Source organism: Taudactylus pleione, unplaced genomic scaffold (genome assembly GCF_031769625.1).
Source record: "Taudactylus pleione unplaced genomic scaffold, aTauple2 ptg000352l, whole genome shotgun sequence".
Lineage (NCBI taxonomy): Eukaryota > Metazoa > Chordata > Amphibia > Anura > Myobatrachidae > Taudactylus > Taudactylus pleione.
In genome coordinates this window covers 11,501,130-11,519,867 of record NW_028284753.1, presented here as the reverse complement: position 1 = coordinate 11,519,867, position 18,738 = coordinate 11,501,130, and the positions used below count along the sequence as shown (strand labels likewise).

The following is an 18,738-nucleotide window of genomic DNA, read 5'->3' as shown; positions in this document are numbered from 1 at the left end:
GCATGCGAACGCTGTTTATTAGCTGCATGCATGCACATCTGCCCCAAATCAGATAAACCTAACTAGTGTCTTTTCCCATATCCCTAATACTTACATACTGCACACTTACACAAAGGTTCCATAGCTATAAAGTAAAAGACCCAAGTTTTATTCATTTATTACAAATGCTGTGAGACAGAGACTATTTTGGTATCTAAGGTTTAATACATGATAAGTAAGCCGTGTTTGATATTATACTGATCCGCACTTTATCCACAGCTTTCCGGTATCAACGGTGTGAAGATCGGAACATGCGTTTGCAACTTATGAACCGTAAAGACATAAACAACCAAAATTTATTTTTGTGCATGCAGGGGAAATAGAGGAAGCAACAAGCTGTTAGAGGCTGTTCTGTGTCCATTTGAACCAACCTGTTAAATGCCCTGTAACAAATGCACCCGCACTGGGAACCAATGGGATCAGCAACAAACTCCTCTATTGTGTTGTCTATCTCTGGGGGGGTATAATATGTGTGCTCTGACCTCTGAGTTATCTTGCTGATGCCGGGATCTGGTCGAGAGCGCTTGCGTATGTATAACTGTACTTGGGTCTGTATAATTTCTTTGCGCTAAATTGTACTTAGATCATAGCGTATAACTGACTGTACTTTTACTTGAATAATACTTTGTGCTTTGGAACCACAGGTTCAAGGTCTGGAGTCTTTACTTACTGTATGACTGCGTACGCAAAATAGCGTCATCCTTAGAGGTTTATAGGAAGGATATTAGAAGGTATAGGCAGGAGTGTATAGAGGTTAGAATCCAGAATCCTTAAGGCACAGGAGGTACCTGCGCAGCCATAACCTGTTGATGCAACCCCTGTGAGGGAATAACAGGCTGCTGTGGGAACCCTATAGGGGGGAAAACAGTTGGTACTACCAAACGGTCAGCAATAGATGTCAATACCTGGGCAAAGGTGGCCCAAGTGGGTTCTTGAATAGGGACCGATACATTAGAAGGACCTGGAGGATTATAGCATTTCACACATAATCCATCTTGTATCATCCCCTCCTCACCTAAACCTGCCGCTCATGACTTGCATGGCAGCAGGATGGGCGCATCCAAGTGTACATCATCATCACTCTCAGACATCTTTGGCAGAGAAATAAGCACACAACATGGCACTGAGTATAATGCAACCCCTGAGTATGTCGGATACTAGGCGAGAGCCAAAATACTATTCCTGGCTGATGCTTTAAGAAGCTGCAGGAACTCAGGCTCCAAAATGGCACAGTGTATGTGACAGACCACACAAAGATTTGCAATAAATGTGAGGTAACAGAAAACAACCTGACAACACCATGTACTGTTAAGGCAGCAGATAGAAAGGTATAGCAATATGTCTGAGAGTATGAGTTAGAGACACAGACAAACAGCGCTAGCACAAGTCACATATAATGCAGAGAAAACACCTGCACAATGGCACTACAATTCAACTACGCAGAATCAGTGTCTTGTAGTCTATAGTGCTACATTCGCTGCCAGGAGGTGATGTATGTAGGGGGACCAGACTCCGTGACCTCCTGAGAAAGCTGCGACTTGCCAGTGAAAGAAAATGGCCGCCGGAGACCTCAGAGGGGGCCTTGTCCATGAAAGGAGAACCGCTTCAGCAGAAACAGACCTTAGCTGAAAGGCGCGCTGAGCTGAGAAGCTGCTAAACAGGGAAGGCTGCCTCACCTGGCCGGCAATTAACCCCCAGGACGCTGGTTCCCATCCAGCTTTGAGTCCCTGGTGGTCTAGTGGAAGCGCAGGGTATATGGCCTGACTCTACTGTCGTCATCCCCAGTCTGTCCCCTGAGATCCGGAGGAAAGGACTGCTATCACGCGTATCACCACAAGCAGTGATCCGCCTTACCTGATCCCCATACGTCTGGCCGCAGTCCTGGGAGTCCTGCGAGGTCCAGCTAGCACAGATACCGGGATCCCGCCGCGATCCCCAGATCTGTACTGGCGTTGCAGCGCCGGTGGGGTGATGGAGCGGCAGTGCAGACGTCCTATGGACAGTCTGGCGCTGCCTGCTCTGAAGATCTTTAAAAGTTCTGGGGCTGTGACCAAACTCCGGCCGGTCACCAAACGCCTCTGGCTCGGGGGGCGGTGTATAGGGAGAGTGGCATCCTGGGAGCAAAAAACTGCGTGGTGCCCAGATGTTCAAGCCATCACCTACACCCAAAGGTCTCCCTGTGGAGCCTATGGACCCTGAAGAAGAAATAAAAATGTATGGACAATTCGAAATGAGAGATACATGTATTACTTTGATATAAACAATCAATAAAACTTTGCTATCAAGGTTTCCTAAACTTTCCTAATTCAGAATTTTGAGCACATTGGTCTTCCAAAACAGGAAAGCACAGAAGATATGCCACATTAACATAATACCTTTGCATTAGTACATTTTACTTAATCAATATAAAATGAATCTAATGTATGGATTTGCAGACATAAATGTGGTTTACAGTAAATAAAACTGTAGGGGGTTTATTTACTAAGCATCAGGTTCTAAAACCTGGCCTTTCCGACCAGGTTCATGCCCAAAATTTAAAAGGGCAATGATGTTACTAGCAAAACACAGCTAGTAAAATCATTGCCCTTTTTTAAATTTCCAGCATATACATGATCGGAAGCGCTGGGTTTTAGATGTTTTGGAGACTCTGATCACCATTGACACAGTTTTAATTTTTGAGCCTGGCTAATATGAAGTTTTCATTTTTGTCTACATGACTAAGCGGTTCAGCTGTCCTGATATATACATCTATAGCTATTGCTGGATTTCGTTCATCGAGGTGCAGGAGTTTATATTTTGCATTGTTTTTCTAACACTCTTGTACAAGAATATTATTAGCAATTGTCTTCTTGGCTAGTCAAGCTCGTCTACAATACTAAGAGTGTCCCCTCATTTCTTTTCCTGTATGGAAAATGTACTGCTGGAAACAAGAGTTACCAGATAGGTTGTATAAAATGATGCCATAGTTGCAAATGTACTCTGACTTACTGGACAGACATGAAATTTTGGGTACTTAGAAATTTGTCTATATTTCATCATTAATCAAATACACAGTACAATAATTCCTGTATTCCATATTTGCAATTTTCGTTATCTATTTTTATACCAAAGGCTTCATAATACAATAATTAAGAGAAAATAAGTATTTAAATGTAAACAATATACATTATAGTCAAAGTCAACAAAAGCGTCATGAAAGTGACTTTAGTGTGGGAATACTCCCATCCAGGTAGTGCTGAAAACATAGATGGCAATTAGTTATCAATGTTGGCAACTATAATAAGCCAAGTTCAGGCACTTACTGGAACAGGACAGTGAATGGGAGAGTTCCGTCACCATCACTTGAATGATGAGTCCAATTCGCAAGCGGAACATCTCCGCAAACAGAGATGGCTGGGTCCTCATGTACATAGCCAGGTACACCATTATTTCCTGTGGGCAAAGGCAGCACCAATATAAAATGTTAAAAACAGTGGCGTGTAAACAGGGTTTTTGTTCTTACCTATAAAATCCTTTTCTCTGAGTCAATGGGAGACACTGGAACAATGGGGATAGGCAGTAGCGTATTTACCGATAGGCAACACAAGCAGTTGCCTAGGGCTGTATAATGGAGTGCCCCGGCAGGCTGTCAGTGCATTGATTTTGACAGCTGCTGGGTGCTGGCTCCGCCTCCAACTCATTGCTGTGTAGAAGAGGGAAGAATCCCAAACTGACACCACTTGAGTCTGCTGCCTTCAGATGGGGGCTTGGTTTGCGCATAGCCACTAGTGCAGATGTGGAGTTGGAGGCGGGTTCAGTAATGCATTGTGTCCATAACCTTTAGCTCCGCCCCCAGCACAGAGTGACAGTGGAAGATTGAGGGTCCCTCCATGCATCTACACCTGGCCACACTACAGTAAGTAACCTGTGCTCCCCCTCCTCCCCTCTGTGCTTCCTGTCTCAGCACCTCTGTGCTTCCATTATATGCCTGTCTCCACCAGTCTGTGTGTATGTCTCCATGTCTCCCCACTCCCCCACCAGCAGTGTGTATGTCTCCATGTCTCTCCCCCCACCCGCAGTGTGTATGTCTCCATGTCCCCCTCCCTCCACCAGCAGTGTGTATGTCTCCATGTCCCCTCCCCCGACCAGCAATGTTTACGTCTTCATGTCCCCTCTACCCTGTTCCTCATTCAGCCACCCCCTGGCCTCGGCATCCCGACCACCAAAATCCTGAAGGTAAGTAGTGGGGTTAGGGGGGGTTAAGCCAGGTACACACTTAACGTGTGTACCCAGCGACCTAGTCAGCGGCAATCGTCGGTGGGGGGGGGGGGGGGGACTGGGCCATGCTGCGTACGGCAGCATGGCCTCGTTAACAATATCCCCAGGTTAGGCTGCATGTACAGCCGACTGGGGATATCGTTAACGACCCACAGGAGCGTGCATCGTTGATCGTTAACCGCATACACACTGGACGATATGAACGATAACGTATCATTGGACATTATCGTTCACTTTTATCGTCTAGTGCAGTGGTTCTCAAACTCAGTCCTCAGGACCCCACACAGGTCACGTTTTCCAAGTCACCCAGCAGGTGCACAGGTGTATTCATTACTCACTGACACATTTTAAAAGATCCACAGGTGGAGCCAATTGTTTCACTTGCGATTCTGTGAAGAGACCTGGAAAACATGCACTGTGTGGGGTCCTGAGGACCGAGTTTGAGAACCTGTGGTCTAGTGTGTATGCAGCATTAGGGTTAGGCACTTGGAGGAGGGTAAGGCTGCGTACACACACACACATATATATATATATATATCTGTTCAATCTGTCTGGTGGGAATCTGGTCCATTTTCCAGTGTTTGGGAGCAAATTTCTATTGTTATTTGCTCCCGTACATAACCAGATTTTCCTTTCCACCAGACAGATTGGATAAATATATCTATAGGTATTTACGCAGCCTTAGGCATTAATGGGGGTGGGTTAGGGTGTGCAGAGGTTCGAGGCACACACTAGGGGAGGAGGTTAGGTTCAGGCATCGGGCAGGAAGGGGTAGGGAGAGGGGGAGTGTTAGGGTACCGACCAATAGGCAATAGGTGTTGGCATCCTTACCCTGTCGGGATGCCAGAAACCGGGATTCTGACCACCAAGATTCCGAGTGCCGGCATTTTGTACCGAAACCAAACAGCACAAGTATTTTGCCGGTACTTGTATCGCCACAGTACCTGTTCTTTCCGTAGATTCAAATTCATTAAAAATGCTTTATTCCTTACAAAATACTTTTAGTTTATGTAGAATTTTTTTTTTTCTTGTAAGGACAGGTGGGAGGGGTGTTGCTGAGCTCTCCGATGCGTTCTTTCTTTTTAAGTATGTTACAAACAGTTGATTTGGCCACACCTAATGTTTTTGCTATCTCTCTGATGGGTTTGTTTTGATTTTTCAGCCTAATGATGGCTTGCTTCACTGATAGTGACAGCTCTTTGGATCTCATATTGAGAGTCGACAGCAACTGATTCCAAATGCAAATGTCACACCTAGGATCAACTCCAGACCTTTTACCTGCTTAATTGATAATGAAATAATGAGGGAATAACCCACACCTGTCCATGAAATGGCTTTTCAGTTAATAGTCCCATTACTTTTGGCCCCTTAAAAAGTGGGAGGCACATATAGAAACCGTTGTAATTCCTACACCGTTCACCTGATTTGGATGTAATTACCCTCAAATTAAATCTGAAAGTTTGCAGTTAAAGCACATCTTGTTTGTTTCATTTCAAAGCCATTGTGGTGGTGAATAGAGGCCAAAATATGAAAATTCTGTCAATGTCTCAATATTTATGCACCTGACTGTATGTACTTTATCGTCTCTAAAGGAAAACTGCAAGTTTTGTGAGTAACTACAAAATAGTCACTTTAGCAGAAGTATACCAGACCTGCAGAAATGAATACAACTAGTACACTATATATATTACTCTATGTATTATTGGAAGCAGGATTGTGAACTTGTGACCTCTTGTTGCTGTAACCTGAGCTCTAGTTCTGTTTATACAATTATGTTACAATATTTACTATACCCACAGCAGCACCCTGCACACAGAGAATGTTCAGTCTGCACGAGAAACCAGTCAGTGTCCTATATAACCAATATAGGTGAGGCAGGGACAAAGACACTATAACCTAGCAACAGTTTGCGAGGTATAGTTCCTGGGAGGATTTGCACTCTCCGTAACAAATGGTCTGGCATGGGACTTGAACAGAAACAACTGTAAAGCTGGGTACACATTTAACAATGTGTACCCAGCCGATCTATCATGCGATGGGACGCGATGGGGGGTCCTGCATCGGCAAGTGCATACACACTTGCCGATGTCGGGAGCGGGGGCCATGCTGACTATGTCGCCCGTTGGACCTGCATGCTTAAATTAACTGCACACTACCCTACTGAGTCATTTGCTCTGCTACATAGTAGAAATGGCCAGTCATTTAAAATGGCTGCCTAATTTGGAGAGTACAGGGACCTTTTGGAAGCTGCCCTGTGGAAAGGTGGGGGAGGAGAGAAGCGGGAGATGCTCCCCCCATGGCCGACACCCAGGAACTTGCCGCCACTTTTAGCAGTGTTTTGTTACAACTATGTCCCTGGTCCAGTCGGAGAGAACAGTCCCCACTACCATCTCCTTTGGTGGCCTACCCCACTGTAGGGGGATCGCTGCTGTGTTCCAGCTCCCCCGAAGCACAAGGAGCCTCATACCTCCCTGTTGCTCTGGCTGTGCCCCTGCTGTGTGCTCTGGGGACTGGCCGGTGTTACTGACCCAGTTGCCAGTGCGCCGGTCACTGGAGTAGGGTGATAGAGCAGCTGGTGTGAGCTCTGCCTCTGCACCTAGGCCGCAGGCTACCCAAGCGAGAAATAAAAACTTAACCAGCTGCAAAAAACGTGCCCAGCTCCATTGGGCACCAAAAAGAAACTGGCTGCTGGATCCAGCGGGTGGGGTATGGGGGAGGAGGAGCCTGTGCTGCTGCTTTAAACTTTAACTATTTGGTGCCCAGGCTCCTCCTCCTATACCCATGGTTAAAGTGTCTCCCATGGAAGAAATAGAAATGTGTTTACAATGCAGTTCACTAAAGCTTACAATCCATTGTGTGCACTTTTATATGTACACTTACAATGGAGACCACTGAATGCACAGCTTTCTCCTTAGAAGGAAACTTACATACCTGTGTAAGGATAGAAATGCTCATATTCTGTTCACTGGCGTCATCAATCAGAGTAATTAGTCTGTCATACGGAAGTGGCCTGTGATGCATAACATATAGATCATATATAATAAGTATGAGTGCACAAAGAATAAACTGGCTTAAGACATATTATGTATAATGTGCATTTAATTGATGCACCCAATTAGAAATTTCTAGGGTTGCAATACAAATCTTGGTGCTCGCTAGCAGAATCATCATTAGGGCTCCTTCTCACTACACCACTATTTCTTACACTAAAGCATAATTTCTGCTTTGTCCTGTGTCTGCATTTCACCAACAAATCACCTTTCCTCTCACCTATCACTACCAGGTATTTCTCACAGGTGCAGTTTGCATCGCCTGCATAAAGACACAGGGATAGATGTATCCAGCTTTGGAGAGAGATAAGGCACCAACCAGTTTCTTACTGTCATTTTACAGGCTGTGCTAGAAAATGATAGTTGGATGCTGATTGATAGGTACTTTGGAGTAAATTTACTAAAGCTTCTAAAACAGACAAGTGGTGATATTGCCCATAGTAACACCACCATTTGTGAGATTCTGTTTACCATTTTCTAGAATGCAATAGAGAAATGATAGCTAGAATCTGATTGGTTCCTATGGGCAACATCACCACCTCTGTTTTAGAAGCTTTAGTAACTGTACCCCTTTATCGCTCCAAGTCTTGATATATCTCCCCCATAAGCAATAATACAGACATATCCTCTGTATACCATAGATCAGAGGTTCTTAAATTCAGTCCTCAGGACCCTACATAGTTCATGTTTTCCAGGTCACCCAGCAGGTGCACAGGTGTACGCATTACTCACTGACACATTTTAAAAGTTCCACTGGTGGAGCTAATTATTTCACTTGTGATTCTGTGAGGAGACCTGGAAAACATGCACTGTTTGGGGTCCTGAGGACTGAGTTTGAGAACCTGTGCCATAGATGGTGGCTGTCAGGAGCAAACAGGACAGGGGTGTGGTAGTTCATGCTGGCCTCGGCCACTTCATGTATAACTCTAAATATTGACATAATGTATTTTTATACAATATTCCAAATTGGCAGCCACCAAATCTCATTGGAAGTTAATGGTATGACTGGTCACTTAAAAAGAGAAACAATTATGTAATTACAGTTCTGGCACCATCTTTGTCCTGTATAATCTGAAATGTGTAAATAATGTGATTGAACAGGAACATACGCGGTAATGGTCTTTTCCCTTGGCTCAGGAGGTAGCCCTACTGTGAGCTGCTTCTGATGGGATAGAAGGTCTGTGCATGCCTAAAGAAGACAACACATTCTGTTTATTGTGTACTTATATATGCTGGATAACCTAAGAGATAACAGAGCAATTTGGTACTAAAGCAGAAAGAGAGAGGAGAGTTGCTGGTGTGCGTTATTGAAACGTGGAGGTCATAATTAAGGGGAGGAAGTATATACGGACATTAATAACAAAATGACAGTGAACAGTAATATATGTGTATAGAGTTTGGAGACAGCGAAACATCGATACACTCTGACACAATGAATACAAATAAAATAAAGATTGGAAGAAAATCGTGTGCAATAGACAAAGTTGAAATAGGTGCGAATGTAGCAAGGGAACAGTGGGGAAGTGTTTAGAAGACCCCCCCTTAGTGCTCTTTTTCCATCACCTGATGCAACCACGATCATCTGCTTAGACATGTAGAGGATCATCTGCCTGTGATGATCAGGATGCCTAGACAGACAGTTGGGTGAAAACGACAAGAAGCCAGAAAAGTTGTGACAGAAGCCAATATTTTAAAAATGGTTATATTGGGGAATGGTGTAATAAGAATGTAAAGAGCAGAAAGTTTAAAATGTTATTACTGAGAAAGCTAGAAAGTATTTGGTAGGGTGGTAAATGCCTGAAGAAACAGATTGATTATAAAGTGATGCAGGCTAAAATTGAAGCGTATAACTTCATTTTACAATTGTTTTTTTTTTTTTCACAAATATTTTAATGAACGCTTCACAATAGGATAAGAATGAAAAAATATGTAGTTATATGTGGGAGATTTATCAAATCTTCTAAGGAGAACAGTGTTGGTGTTAACCAATCAGATTCTAGCTATCATTTTATAGAATGTAACAGATAAATGATAGTTAAAGTCCGATTAGTTGCTATGGGTGACACCTCCATATGTTCTTTGTAGAAGGTTTGATTAATCTCCCCCTATAGTTTGCAGGCAGCATATGATATTTCTAATAGTAAGACAGAGTCTGTAATATATATATTCATTGTAAGTTAAAAAAGACAATCCGCACACCTTCATTGTATATCAAAAAATTTTCATTTTAGTTTCCAACTCATACTCCAATAGTTAGCCATAAGCCATCAGATAAAAAAAAAATGAACACGTAAAGTGCCTTAGTGCAAAAAGTCTGAGGCAGAGCAACATATAAATATTGCTGTGTGTCGCAAAAAGGACACTAGCCCTCACTTTTTGCGACACACAGCAATGTTTATATGTTGCTTGGCAACACCTGACGCTGATGCCTGTGGCGTGGTTGCGCCCTGGCATGTATGGTAACATAGTGGGTAGTTGTCCTATGTTACCTTATAATGTTGAGATGCAGCCCTGCAGAGATTTGTTGTTTAATATGAGACTTGGTTTTGTATCTGCCTAAGGGGGTGTGGCCAGACGTGTGTGTGTGTGTGCGCAAGCACGGTGTTAGTATGGAGATCTTGATTACTAGGCTCTCACCTGCTACGTATTACCTCTGCTATTTATGAAATGGTGTTAGCTGTCTATGTTACACTCCTGTCTTGATGGCTTGAACATTATGTGACAATTCTGAACCTTGACAAAAGGTCTCTCATGGGACCGAAACGTCGGATCTAGCCTTTCATATAACACTGGTGGTATGTAATTAAAAGGGTGTTTTTTTGCAATGGTGAGTGCCCTCACAGTTTGTGATTTTTTGGATACAAGTGGAATTCCAGAATGTCAGCAACAACCCATGCGATCCACACATACAAGGAAATCAAACCATAGATGTCCATAAATTAAGTTATGTGTAATAATGTGAAATGACACAGGGAAAAAGTATTGAACACGCTTATTGAAATTTATTTAATACTTCGTACAAAAGCCTTTGTTGGTAATGACAGCTTCAAGACACCCCCTGTATGGAGAAACTAGTCGCATGCGTTGCTCAGGTGTGATTTTGGCCCATTATTCCACACAGTTTTCAAATCTTGAAGGTTCTGTGTGCCTCTTCTATGAACTCTGATCTTTAGTTCTTTCCATAGATTTTCAATTGGATTCAAGTCAGGTGATTGGCTGGGCCATTCTAGCAGCTTTATTTTCTCTCTCTAAAACCAATTGAGAGTGTCCTTGGCTCTGTGCTTGGGATCATTGTCTTGCTGAAATGTCCACCCTTGTTTCATCTTCAGCATCCTGGTAGATGGCAGCAGACTTATCAAGAACTAGCTGGAGTACCCGGCGTTGCCCGGGATTTTAAGAATGTTTGTTTACACATCATCCTCCAACAAACCTCTCCTTAGGCAAGCCTCAAGAAAAGTGTGACAAACTTCCCCATCAACAGTCCTAAGGTCTTCGAAGGTAGTAAAGCAAACTTCAGATAGAAGCATTAAAAATTTGTCGGATGTACAGTGTAAACACGGCGAAGAGCTTCTGTTGCTCTGATACCAGGATGACCATCTATAGCGACTCCCTTTTTTCTGCGCATAAAAACTTTTCGAGAAGCATTCCATGTGTAATATTTTGGCAGCTCACAGTACAGCAGGGTCCTTGCAAAGTCATCATTTTGATACAGTTTGAAGAAAGAAGTCAATGTTGTTGCGGAATTTGGTGTAGTCAGAGAGCTGAGAATGCTGGCAAAGCCTGCTAAAGCTCTCTTCGATAATAAACATTAAGATCATGACAAAATATGACAACACAAAACGCTTGCTCCGAGACCCTACCCATATGCCGTGAGGCCCCACAATGAGCGTAAAGCAAAAAACATTTTTTTAAATTAATTAAAAAATAACAGTAATTAATTTAGATCTCAAATTTTTTTAGTTGCCTTCTCCATGTTTTAATACGCTCCTATGTAAAATTTCACGATCTTCGCTCGTAAACTGTGGATTTGTATAGAAAGATAGTAGGACAAATTTTCACTTTTATATAGTAGAAGTCTCGGTACATTTTTCCATTCATCCTTCCTTCAATGAAGTATGCCAGTACCGTATGCTGAAAAACAGCCCCACACCATGATGTTCCCACCTCCAAACTTCACTGTTGGTATGGTGTTTGTGGGATGATGTGCAGTGCCATTTCTCCTCCAAACATGGTGTGTATTATGGCATCCAAAGAGTTTAATTTTGGTCTCATCTGACCAGACTATATTCTCCCAGTATTTCACAGGCTTGTCCAAATGTTGTGCAGCAAACTTTAAATAAGCTTCAACATGCTTTTTCTTCAGCAATGGAGTCTTGCATGTTGAGTGTGCATACAGGCCATGGCGGTTGAGTGCATTACTTATTGTTTTCTTTGAAACAATTGTACCTGCTAATTCCAGGTCTTTCTGAAGCTCTCCACAAGTGGTCCTTGGCTCTTGGACAATTCTTCTGATAATTCTTTTTACTCCTCTGTCAGAAATCTTGTGAGGAGCACCTGGTCGTGGCCGGTTTATGGTGAAATGATGTTCTTTCCACTTCCGAATTATGTCCCCAACAGTGCTCACTGGCACATTCAGAAGTTTAGAAATACTTCTGTAACCAATACCATCAGTATGTTTGGCAACAATAAGGTTGCGTAGGTCTTGCGAGAGCTCTTTGCTTTTAACCATTATGAGATTATTCTTGTGAGACACCTTGGTAATGAGACACCTTTTTATAGGCCATCAGTTGGGACTGAACCAGTTTATATTAATTTGCACTGACAAGAAGCAGGATTGCTTTCAGCTGGTGTCTTGGCTTTCCATGCCGTTTTGCACCTCCCTTTCTTCAGGTGTTCAATACTTTTCCCCTTTGTCATTTCACATTATTGCACATAACTGAATTTATGGACATCTATGGTTTGATTTCATTGCATGTGTGGATTGGATGGGTTGTTGCTGACATTTGGTGAAAATTTTATTACAATATCCCCATTACACATATATAATTACTATATATATATACATATACATACACATACACACACACAGTGCGGCAAAGCCGATTGTGCAAGTTGTTGCACTTTAAAAGGTGAGAGAGGTCTGTAATATTTATTTTCTGCAAGAATATACAAATAAATTGTTTAAAAATCATACAATGTGATTTCCGTAATTTTTTGTTCTGATTCTGTCTCTCACAGTTGAAGTGTACCTATCATGGAAATTACAGACCTCTCTCATCTTTTAAAAGTGCAACAACTTGCAATGGAAAATATTCATAAATGTCAAGGCAAAAATCGGCACTCCGAGTCTTTCATAGGTACAAAAATGTATTAGGGGCAACGTTTTGGGGTACAACCCACTTTTTAAAGCCACAATAGACAGTAAAGTACTGTCAGTACTTTAGACAGTAATGTCTATTGTGGCTTGATAAAGGGGGTTGTACCCCGAAACGTTGCCCCTAATACATTTTTGTACCTATGAAAGACTCGGAGTGCCGATTTTAGCCTTGACATATATATGTCCAGCACTGGCTTGGCACTGCTCCCCAGAATAAATCAACAGGTCGGTGCCCTCTGCAAGGAATTGTATGCATACAACGGAGAGGCAGCGGCAATTGGAAGAAAATAATCAAACAGACAGGGTCACAGACGCTATTATGGGTCTGCCTCTCCGTTGTGTGTGTGTGTGTGTGTATGTATGTGTGTATATATATATATATATATATATATATATATACATACATACACACACATATATATATATATATACATACACTTATTTTTTTATTTATTTGTTTATTTTATAGTGAAAAAAAGGATATTTAGGTTATTCCCTGGTTAAATCCTTTTCTTCAAGATTCATAGGGGACACAGGGGTTACGCTGGGGTAAAGGCTGGCAGTAGAGTCTGGGCATCAAAATCTTTTGGCATACCGGCAGCCCAGGCTTCTCCCCAGTCATACCCTGTCCCCAGCCGGGAGCGAGAAGGAAGACCGGCACACACACAGAAACAAACACACCTGAAGAGATGGATGGGGAACCAGAAACTGATCAAAACCAGAATGAGCTTTCACCAAAGCCAGGGTAGGAAGATCCGCCACCACATATGCGTTTTGGATGGTTAAACTGTGCCATCTGGCTAAGGTCTGCTTCGCAGTTGGCCAGCCCCGCTTGTGAAAGCCATAGAGTAGAAAAATGGAATCAGACTTACGGATATCTCTAGTACGCCCTACATATATCTAGAGGGCCCTCACAACATCTAAAAGAGGTCTCCTTCACAGAAACATCCGTTGTCTAAAAAACCGGGACCACAAGCTCCTAATTGAGGTGAAATCTGGAAGCCTAACCGAGTCCGAGAACGTCCTGAGTAAAAGACAAGCAGCGGAGAGCGACACGACAGAGAGCTCAAGTCTGACACTCTCTGGGCCGAAGCAATAGCCAGTAGAAAGATAGTCTTCAACGTGAGCCAACGAATGTCCACCGAGTCTAACAGCTCAAAAGGAGAAGACTGAAGAGCCCGAAGCACCAAAAACAAGTCCCATGGAGCCACCAGAGGAACAAGCAGGGGCAGCACATGGAGCACTCCCTGAAAGACAGTCCGGGCATAAGGCATCAATGTAATCTGTCTCTGGAGGAGAATCAAAAGGGCCGACACCTGTTCTTTCAAAGATGAAAGGCGAAGACACAATCCAGATCCGCCTGTAGAAAGGAAAGGACTTGGGAAAGCAGAAAGGATCTGGGGTTAGGGCCCCTGGTAGAACCCCTGGAGAAATAGGTACACCAAACCACAATAAATTCTACCAGAGGAGGGTTATCATGCATTCAGCATGGTACGAATGACTGACCGTGAAAAGTCTTTGGCTCTCAAGACAGATGTCTCAAGGGCCACCCCGTCAAAGCGACATGAGCCAGGTCAGGGTGAAAGCACAGGCCCTGTGACAGAAGATCCAGCCGTAGAGGAAGATGTAGTGGAGCGTCGATGGAGAGGTTCCGAGGATCTGTGTACTAAGCCCTATCCTATTGTGAAGGCCATTTGAGAGCTACCAGGATCACTGTGTCACCTTCCAACTTTAACTTGCAGAGAACCCGCAGAAGGAGAGAGATCGGGGGGAATATGTACATGAGATGGAAGGTCAAAAATGTAAGTCGTCCTCCAAATATCTGGTGCAAGAGAAGTACCTTGTCAACTTGTGGTTGTGTTGAGATGCCATCAAGTTGATGTCCAGCAGACCCCAACAACGAACCAGAAGTTGAAAGACGTCCAGATGAAGAGCTCACTAGCCTGAGTGGATGTCTTGGCGGCTTAGAAAGTCTGCTTTCCAATTTTGAACCCCCAGAATGAAGACCGCCGACACAGCCAGTAAATTACACTCTGCCCAGTGGAGAATGCAACTCGTCTCCTTCATGGCGCCGAGACTTACACCTTAATGGTTTATGCAAGCAACGCTTGTCACATTGTTGGAATGTACCTGGGTGATGCAGAAGGAGCTGCTGTGCTAGACAGAGAGCCCTGAAGACAGCCGGGAGTTCCAGGAAGTTGATCAAAAAGCGGCTCTCCTGAGCCATCCATCGACCTTGGAAGAACTGCAGACAGGTAACTGCCCCCCACCTGAATCCAAAAGGGATGGCCCTTGACTAAAAGGGACCCCTGGAACCACCAAACGAGGGAAAGGTGGACCTCCTGAGATAGGATGATTAAATACAGTTTGATTTGTTGATGGGATTTATTCCAGTAAGCCAGAACCTCCATCTAAAGTGGCTGGGAGTGAAGCTGAGCATAGTCCACCATGTCAAATGTGGAGACAAGTGAACCCAGGATCCACATGGCGATGATGTAAGAACCTGCAAATCCTTTCCTGCAGTTCCCAAAGCTTGTCTGCAGAGGAGAAGACCCTGGAGTCCAGCAAGGCCTCCAGATGGAGCATCTCCTGAGACGGAGTAAAGGAGGTTATTTTCCAATTGATTATCCATCCGAGAGATTGGAGAAGTTCTATTGTGAGATAGAGTTGTTTCCCGAGTACATCTGGAAACTGGGCCAGGATAAGAAGATTGTCCAGGTAAGGGAGAATCCTGACACCTCTGCGCCATAGGTGAGCTGCCATGACTTTCATGAAAACACAAGGAACTGTGGAAAGACCAAATGGCAATGCCCAAAATTGGTTTCTCCCAGACAGCAAACCGAAGGAGGTGCTGGCGATAGAGCCAAATATGAACATTTAAATAGGCATCCTGGATGTCCAAGGAGGTCAAGAAATCCCCCGGTTCCAGCGCCAGAATGTTGGAATGCAGAGACTCCATATTGAACCAGGGGATCTGTAAAAACCTGTTGAGGGATTTTAGGTTGAGGACTGGTCAGAAGGAACCGTTCGGCTTCTGAACCAAGAAGAGGTGGGCATAGAAGCCTGAGGCCCTCTGAGCCAGGGGGACTGGATCAATTACCTTGGATGCCAGCAGAGAGTGAATGAACTCCCACAGTGCTTCTGTTTTTCCTGCATACCCTGGAAGACCTGTGGAAAAAAACATTGCCAGAAAATGCACCTGGAAGGTTAGTGTGTAGCCCTGCGAGACTACACCGCGTACCCAGGCATCCGTCGTTGTCGCCATCCAGGTCTTGCAGAAGTCATACTCCCACACTGGTGTCTCCCAGGTGGAGGCACGTCCCGTCAAGCGGCAGGCTTGTTGGCTTAGTGGCTGGGCGTCTAGTAGGCCAGGGCTGTTTACTTCTGGGCTTAGAGATCTTGGAAGAACAACTCTGGAACCTAGAAAAAAACTGCCCCATTGCTTTTCCTCGTGGGTGAACTGAGCGAAAAGTAGATAACCTTGCCCTAGGGACTGTTGCAGAAGGAAAAAAACGCAGATTTAGAAGGCGCCAGCATGGCTACAATCATGTCCTATTCCGGACCGAAGAGAACATCGCCAGAGTAAGGAAGAGCCTCAAGGGCCTTCTTGGAGTCTGGGTCAGCGCACCAGGAATGAAGCCAGAGGGCTCTCCTAGCCGACACACAGGAAGCTGACTACTAGGAGGTTAAGATACCAGTGTCAAGGGCCGCTTCGTCAAGATCGGAAGTGGCCTAGCAGCGTATAAATGGTCGCCATGTGCTTGGAGACTTGAAAAGCCTTTTAGGAACAGCCCAAGCCACCGCTAGCAGTTGTTCAAGCTGTTTAAATTAAGGGAATTCTACCAAAACCAGTTTCTGAAGCTTGAAAATCGGAGCCTTGGATCTAGGGGCCAACTCCTAGTCTTCAATTGAAAGGACTGATCTAACTGCCCTAAAACTACTACATCCTCCTCAGACAGGGATTCTTCCTGGACAGAGGAGGTCTCACCATCTGAAGCAATGGATACATCCTCCACCTGGTCTGAGGAGAATTCCGATTCTTAAGCATAACCCACCTGGTGGGCAGAGCTTTTGAAACTGGTCCCGGCCACCCGCTGTCAGCTCTGCTGGCAGTAGGGAGCAGGGAGCCGCTTTATCTGTCTCCCCAGCATCCGGCTGCAGCTGGGGTGCTCTGTGTGCTGTGAAGAGGACCCAGCCAAAGTCGCAGAACAGCACTCCAGTGCCACGCCCACCGTTGCCATGGGTTGGTGGAGCGGCAGTCCAGGCATCCTGGAGGATGCCCGGCGCTGCCTACTCCTAAAACAAAGAATAAAATAAATAATTTAAAGTATGAGGCCGCTTCAGCAGCCCCTATGTAAACGGTGCCCGCTCCTGCAGCACCAAGCGAAAACTGGCCTGCCTGGGGCTGGGGTATAGGGAAGGAGGATCGTGGCTGACGGTATTTCAAAAGATTAACTGTTTGGTGCCAGACTCTACTACCAGCCTATACCCCAGCATAATGCCTTTGTCCCCTATTTAGAGAAGAAGAAAAAGTTGAAACTGGACAAGAAAAAAAATCAATAAAATGAAACAAAAGTAAAAGCATAATTTTAAACTGACATTAACTTCACCACAACTAGCAGAACCATGGGAGCCACATGGCAGCTGCTACCACCAGCATTGTAACACTTTTCGCCCCTATGATAGAATTCAGGCAGTGATATGTCAGCTCTATACAGCTCCCAATTGTAAGCATCAGTATAAGAAGTGTTGCAGTGGTGGCAGAGACAAACTTCTCCCTGGCAAGGAACCTCAGAGGTTTACTAGCTAGGGCAAGGGGAATGATGGATGAAAAAATTGTATTTTATCCATTTATGTTTAATTCTCTGCAAACAACATTTCCATTTTGTGCACATATATGCGAGAGTTAAAGAATGATGGGCTCCTGCAGGATTACCTCATCTAGAGCTTCTACTTTCTTCTTCAGCATCCCAGAAATGCAGCGGATCAAAGCCCACTGTCGTGTGGCCCCGACTTTACCATACAGTTCTGTCAGGAGGTCTTTTACAGTCGTACCAGGCTGTCCATATATCTGAGTGTCCCAATCTAATCCCCTGTCAAAGGAAATGAAACAAAAAAAATGAGAAAAGGGATGAGAAAGTACGATAGTGTATTCATTCTGGTCAAAAGTCAGGGACGATATTAGGACCACAACCCCTGTGATTTAGTTATGCTTCAAAATCAATAAAACTATGCTAAAAAGAAAAAGAACATGGGATAAGTGGTGCCTCTCCACACTGTGTAAAAGGTTTGACACGTCCTTAGCATCCTAGTACCAGCTTTATATTATTAGATACTTTTACTCCACTGCATACATCTTAGGCCCTCATTCAGACCCGGACGCAAGTAACCGTTCGTACGTTCGGCGTACGTAAAAAAATATTTAAATTCAAGCACACGCTCGTATTTTCGCACGCAGACAAACATCCTCCCCAAACTCAAGCGACCCCTCCTCTAACTAACGAGCGTGCCAAATAGCGAGCGTACATCCCTGAAGTGGCTTGAAGGGAACGCACGCACTAGTACTACCCGGAAGTTGGACTGTCAGATTTCGATTAACTGCTCGTTTATTCTGCCTACCTCCCTCAATCGTATCATGCCAATCAATATATCAATTCGCTAAATTGTTTTTTTTTTTTTTTAACACAATGCAATAAACTTTATTCATGTCCGTGTTTGTGTTTACCCGCAGAATATGTACGGCTTAACCATTCGCTTTTAATTGTCAAAATACATGTTAGCCTCAATTAAATAATTGCTCTATTTGTTTTTCTACCCGCATATTTCCCGGAGTTCATTTCTTTATTTAAATTTGCTTACGCATGTCACTGCATCAAGCCTATCATAAGTCTCAAGAGATTTCTGGCCCTGTCGAACACATGACTCATACACTAACCAATAGAATTGGTCCTGTTAATTACCCAAATACATTAGCCAATCATAAAATTTTGGGGCACTTTATCAAAAATGATTTTT

The 18,738-nt window shown here is 44.0% G+C and overlaps 1 protein-coding gene across 4 annotated transcripts in view; it reads right to left on the bottom strand.

Moving 5' to 3' along the window:
- Positions 1-18,738, bottom strand: part of PHKA1 (phosphorylase kinase regulatory subunit alpha 1) — a 231,283-nt gene that overhangs the window by 64,110 nt on the left and 148,435 nt on the right. For all 4 annotated transcript variants that reach the window (XM_088444268.1, XM_088444270.1, XM_088444271.1 and 1 more), the window contains exons 23-26: positions 17,660-17,816; positions 8,456-8,535; positions 7,228-7,306; positions 3,342-3,471 (exon numbers count right to left, since the gene is read on the bottom strand). In XM_088444268.1, coding sequence (XP_088300394.1) covers positions 3,342-3,471; positions 7,228-7,306; positions 8,456-8,535; positions 17,660-17,816 — 446 coding nt within the window. The remainder of the gene's footprint in view (positions 1-3,341; positions 3,472-7,227; positions 7,307-8,455; positions 8,536-17,659; positions 17,817-18,738) is intronic.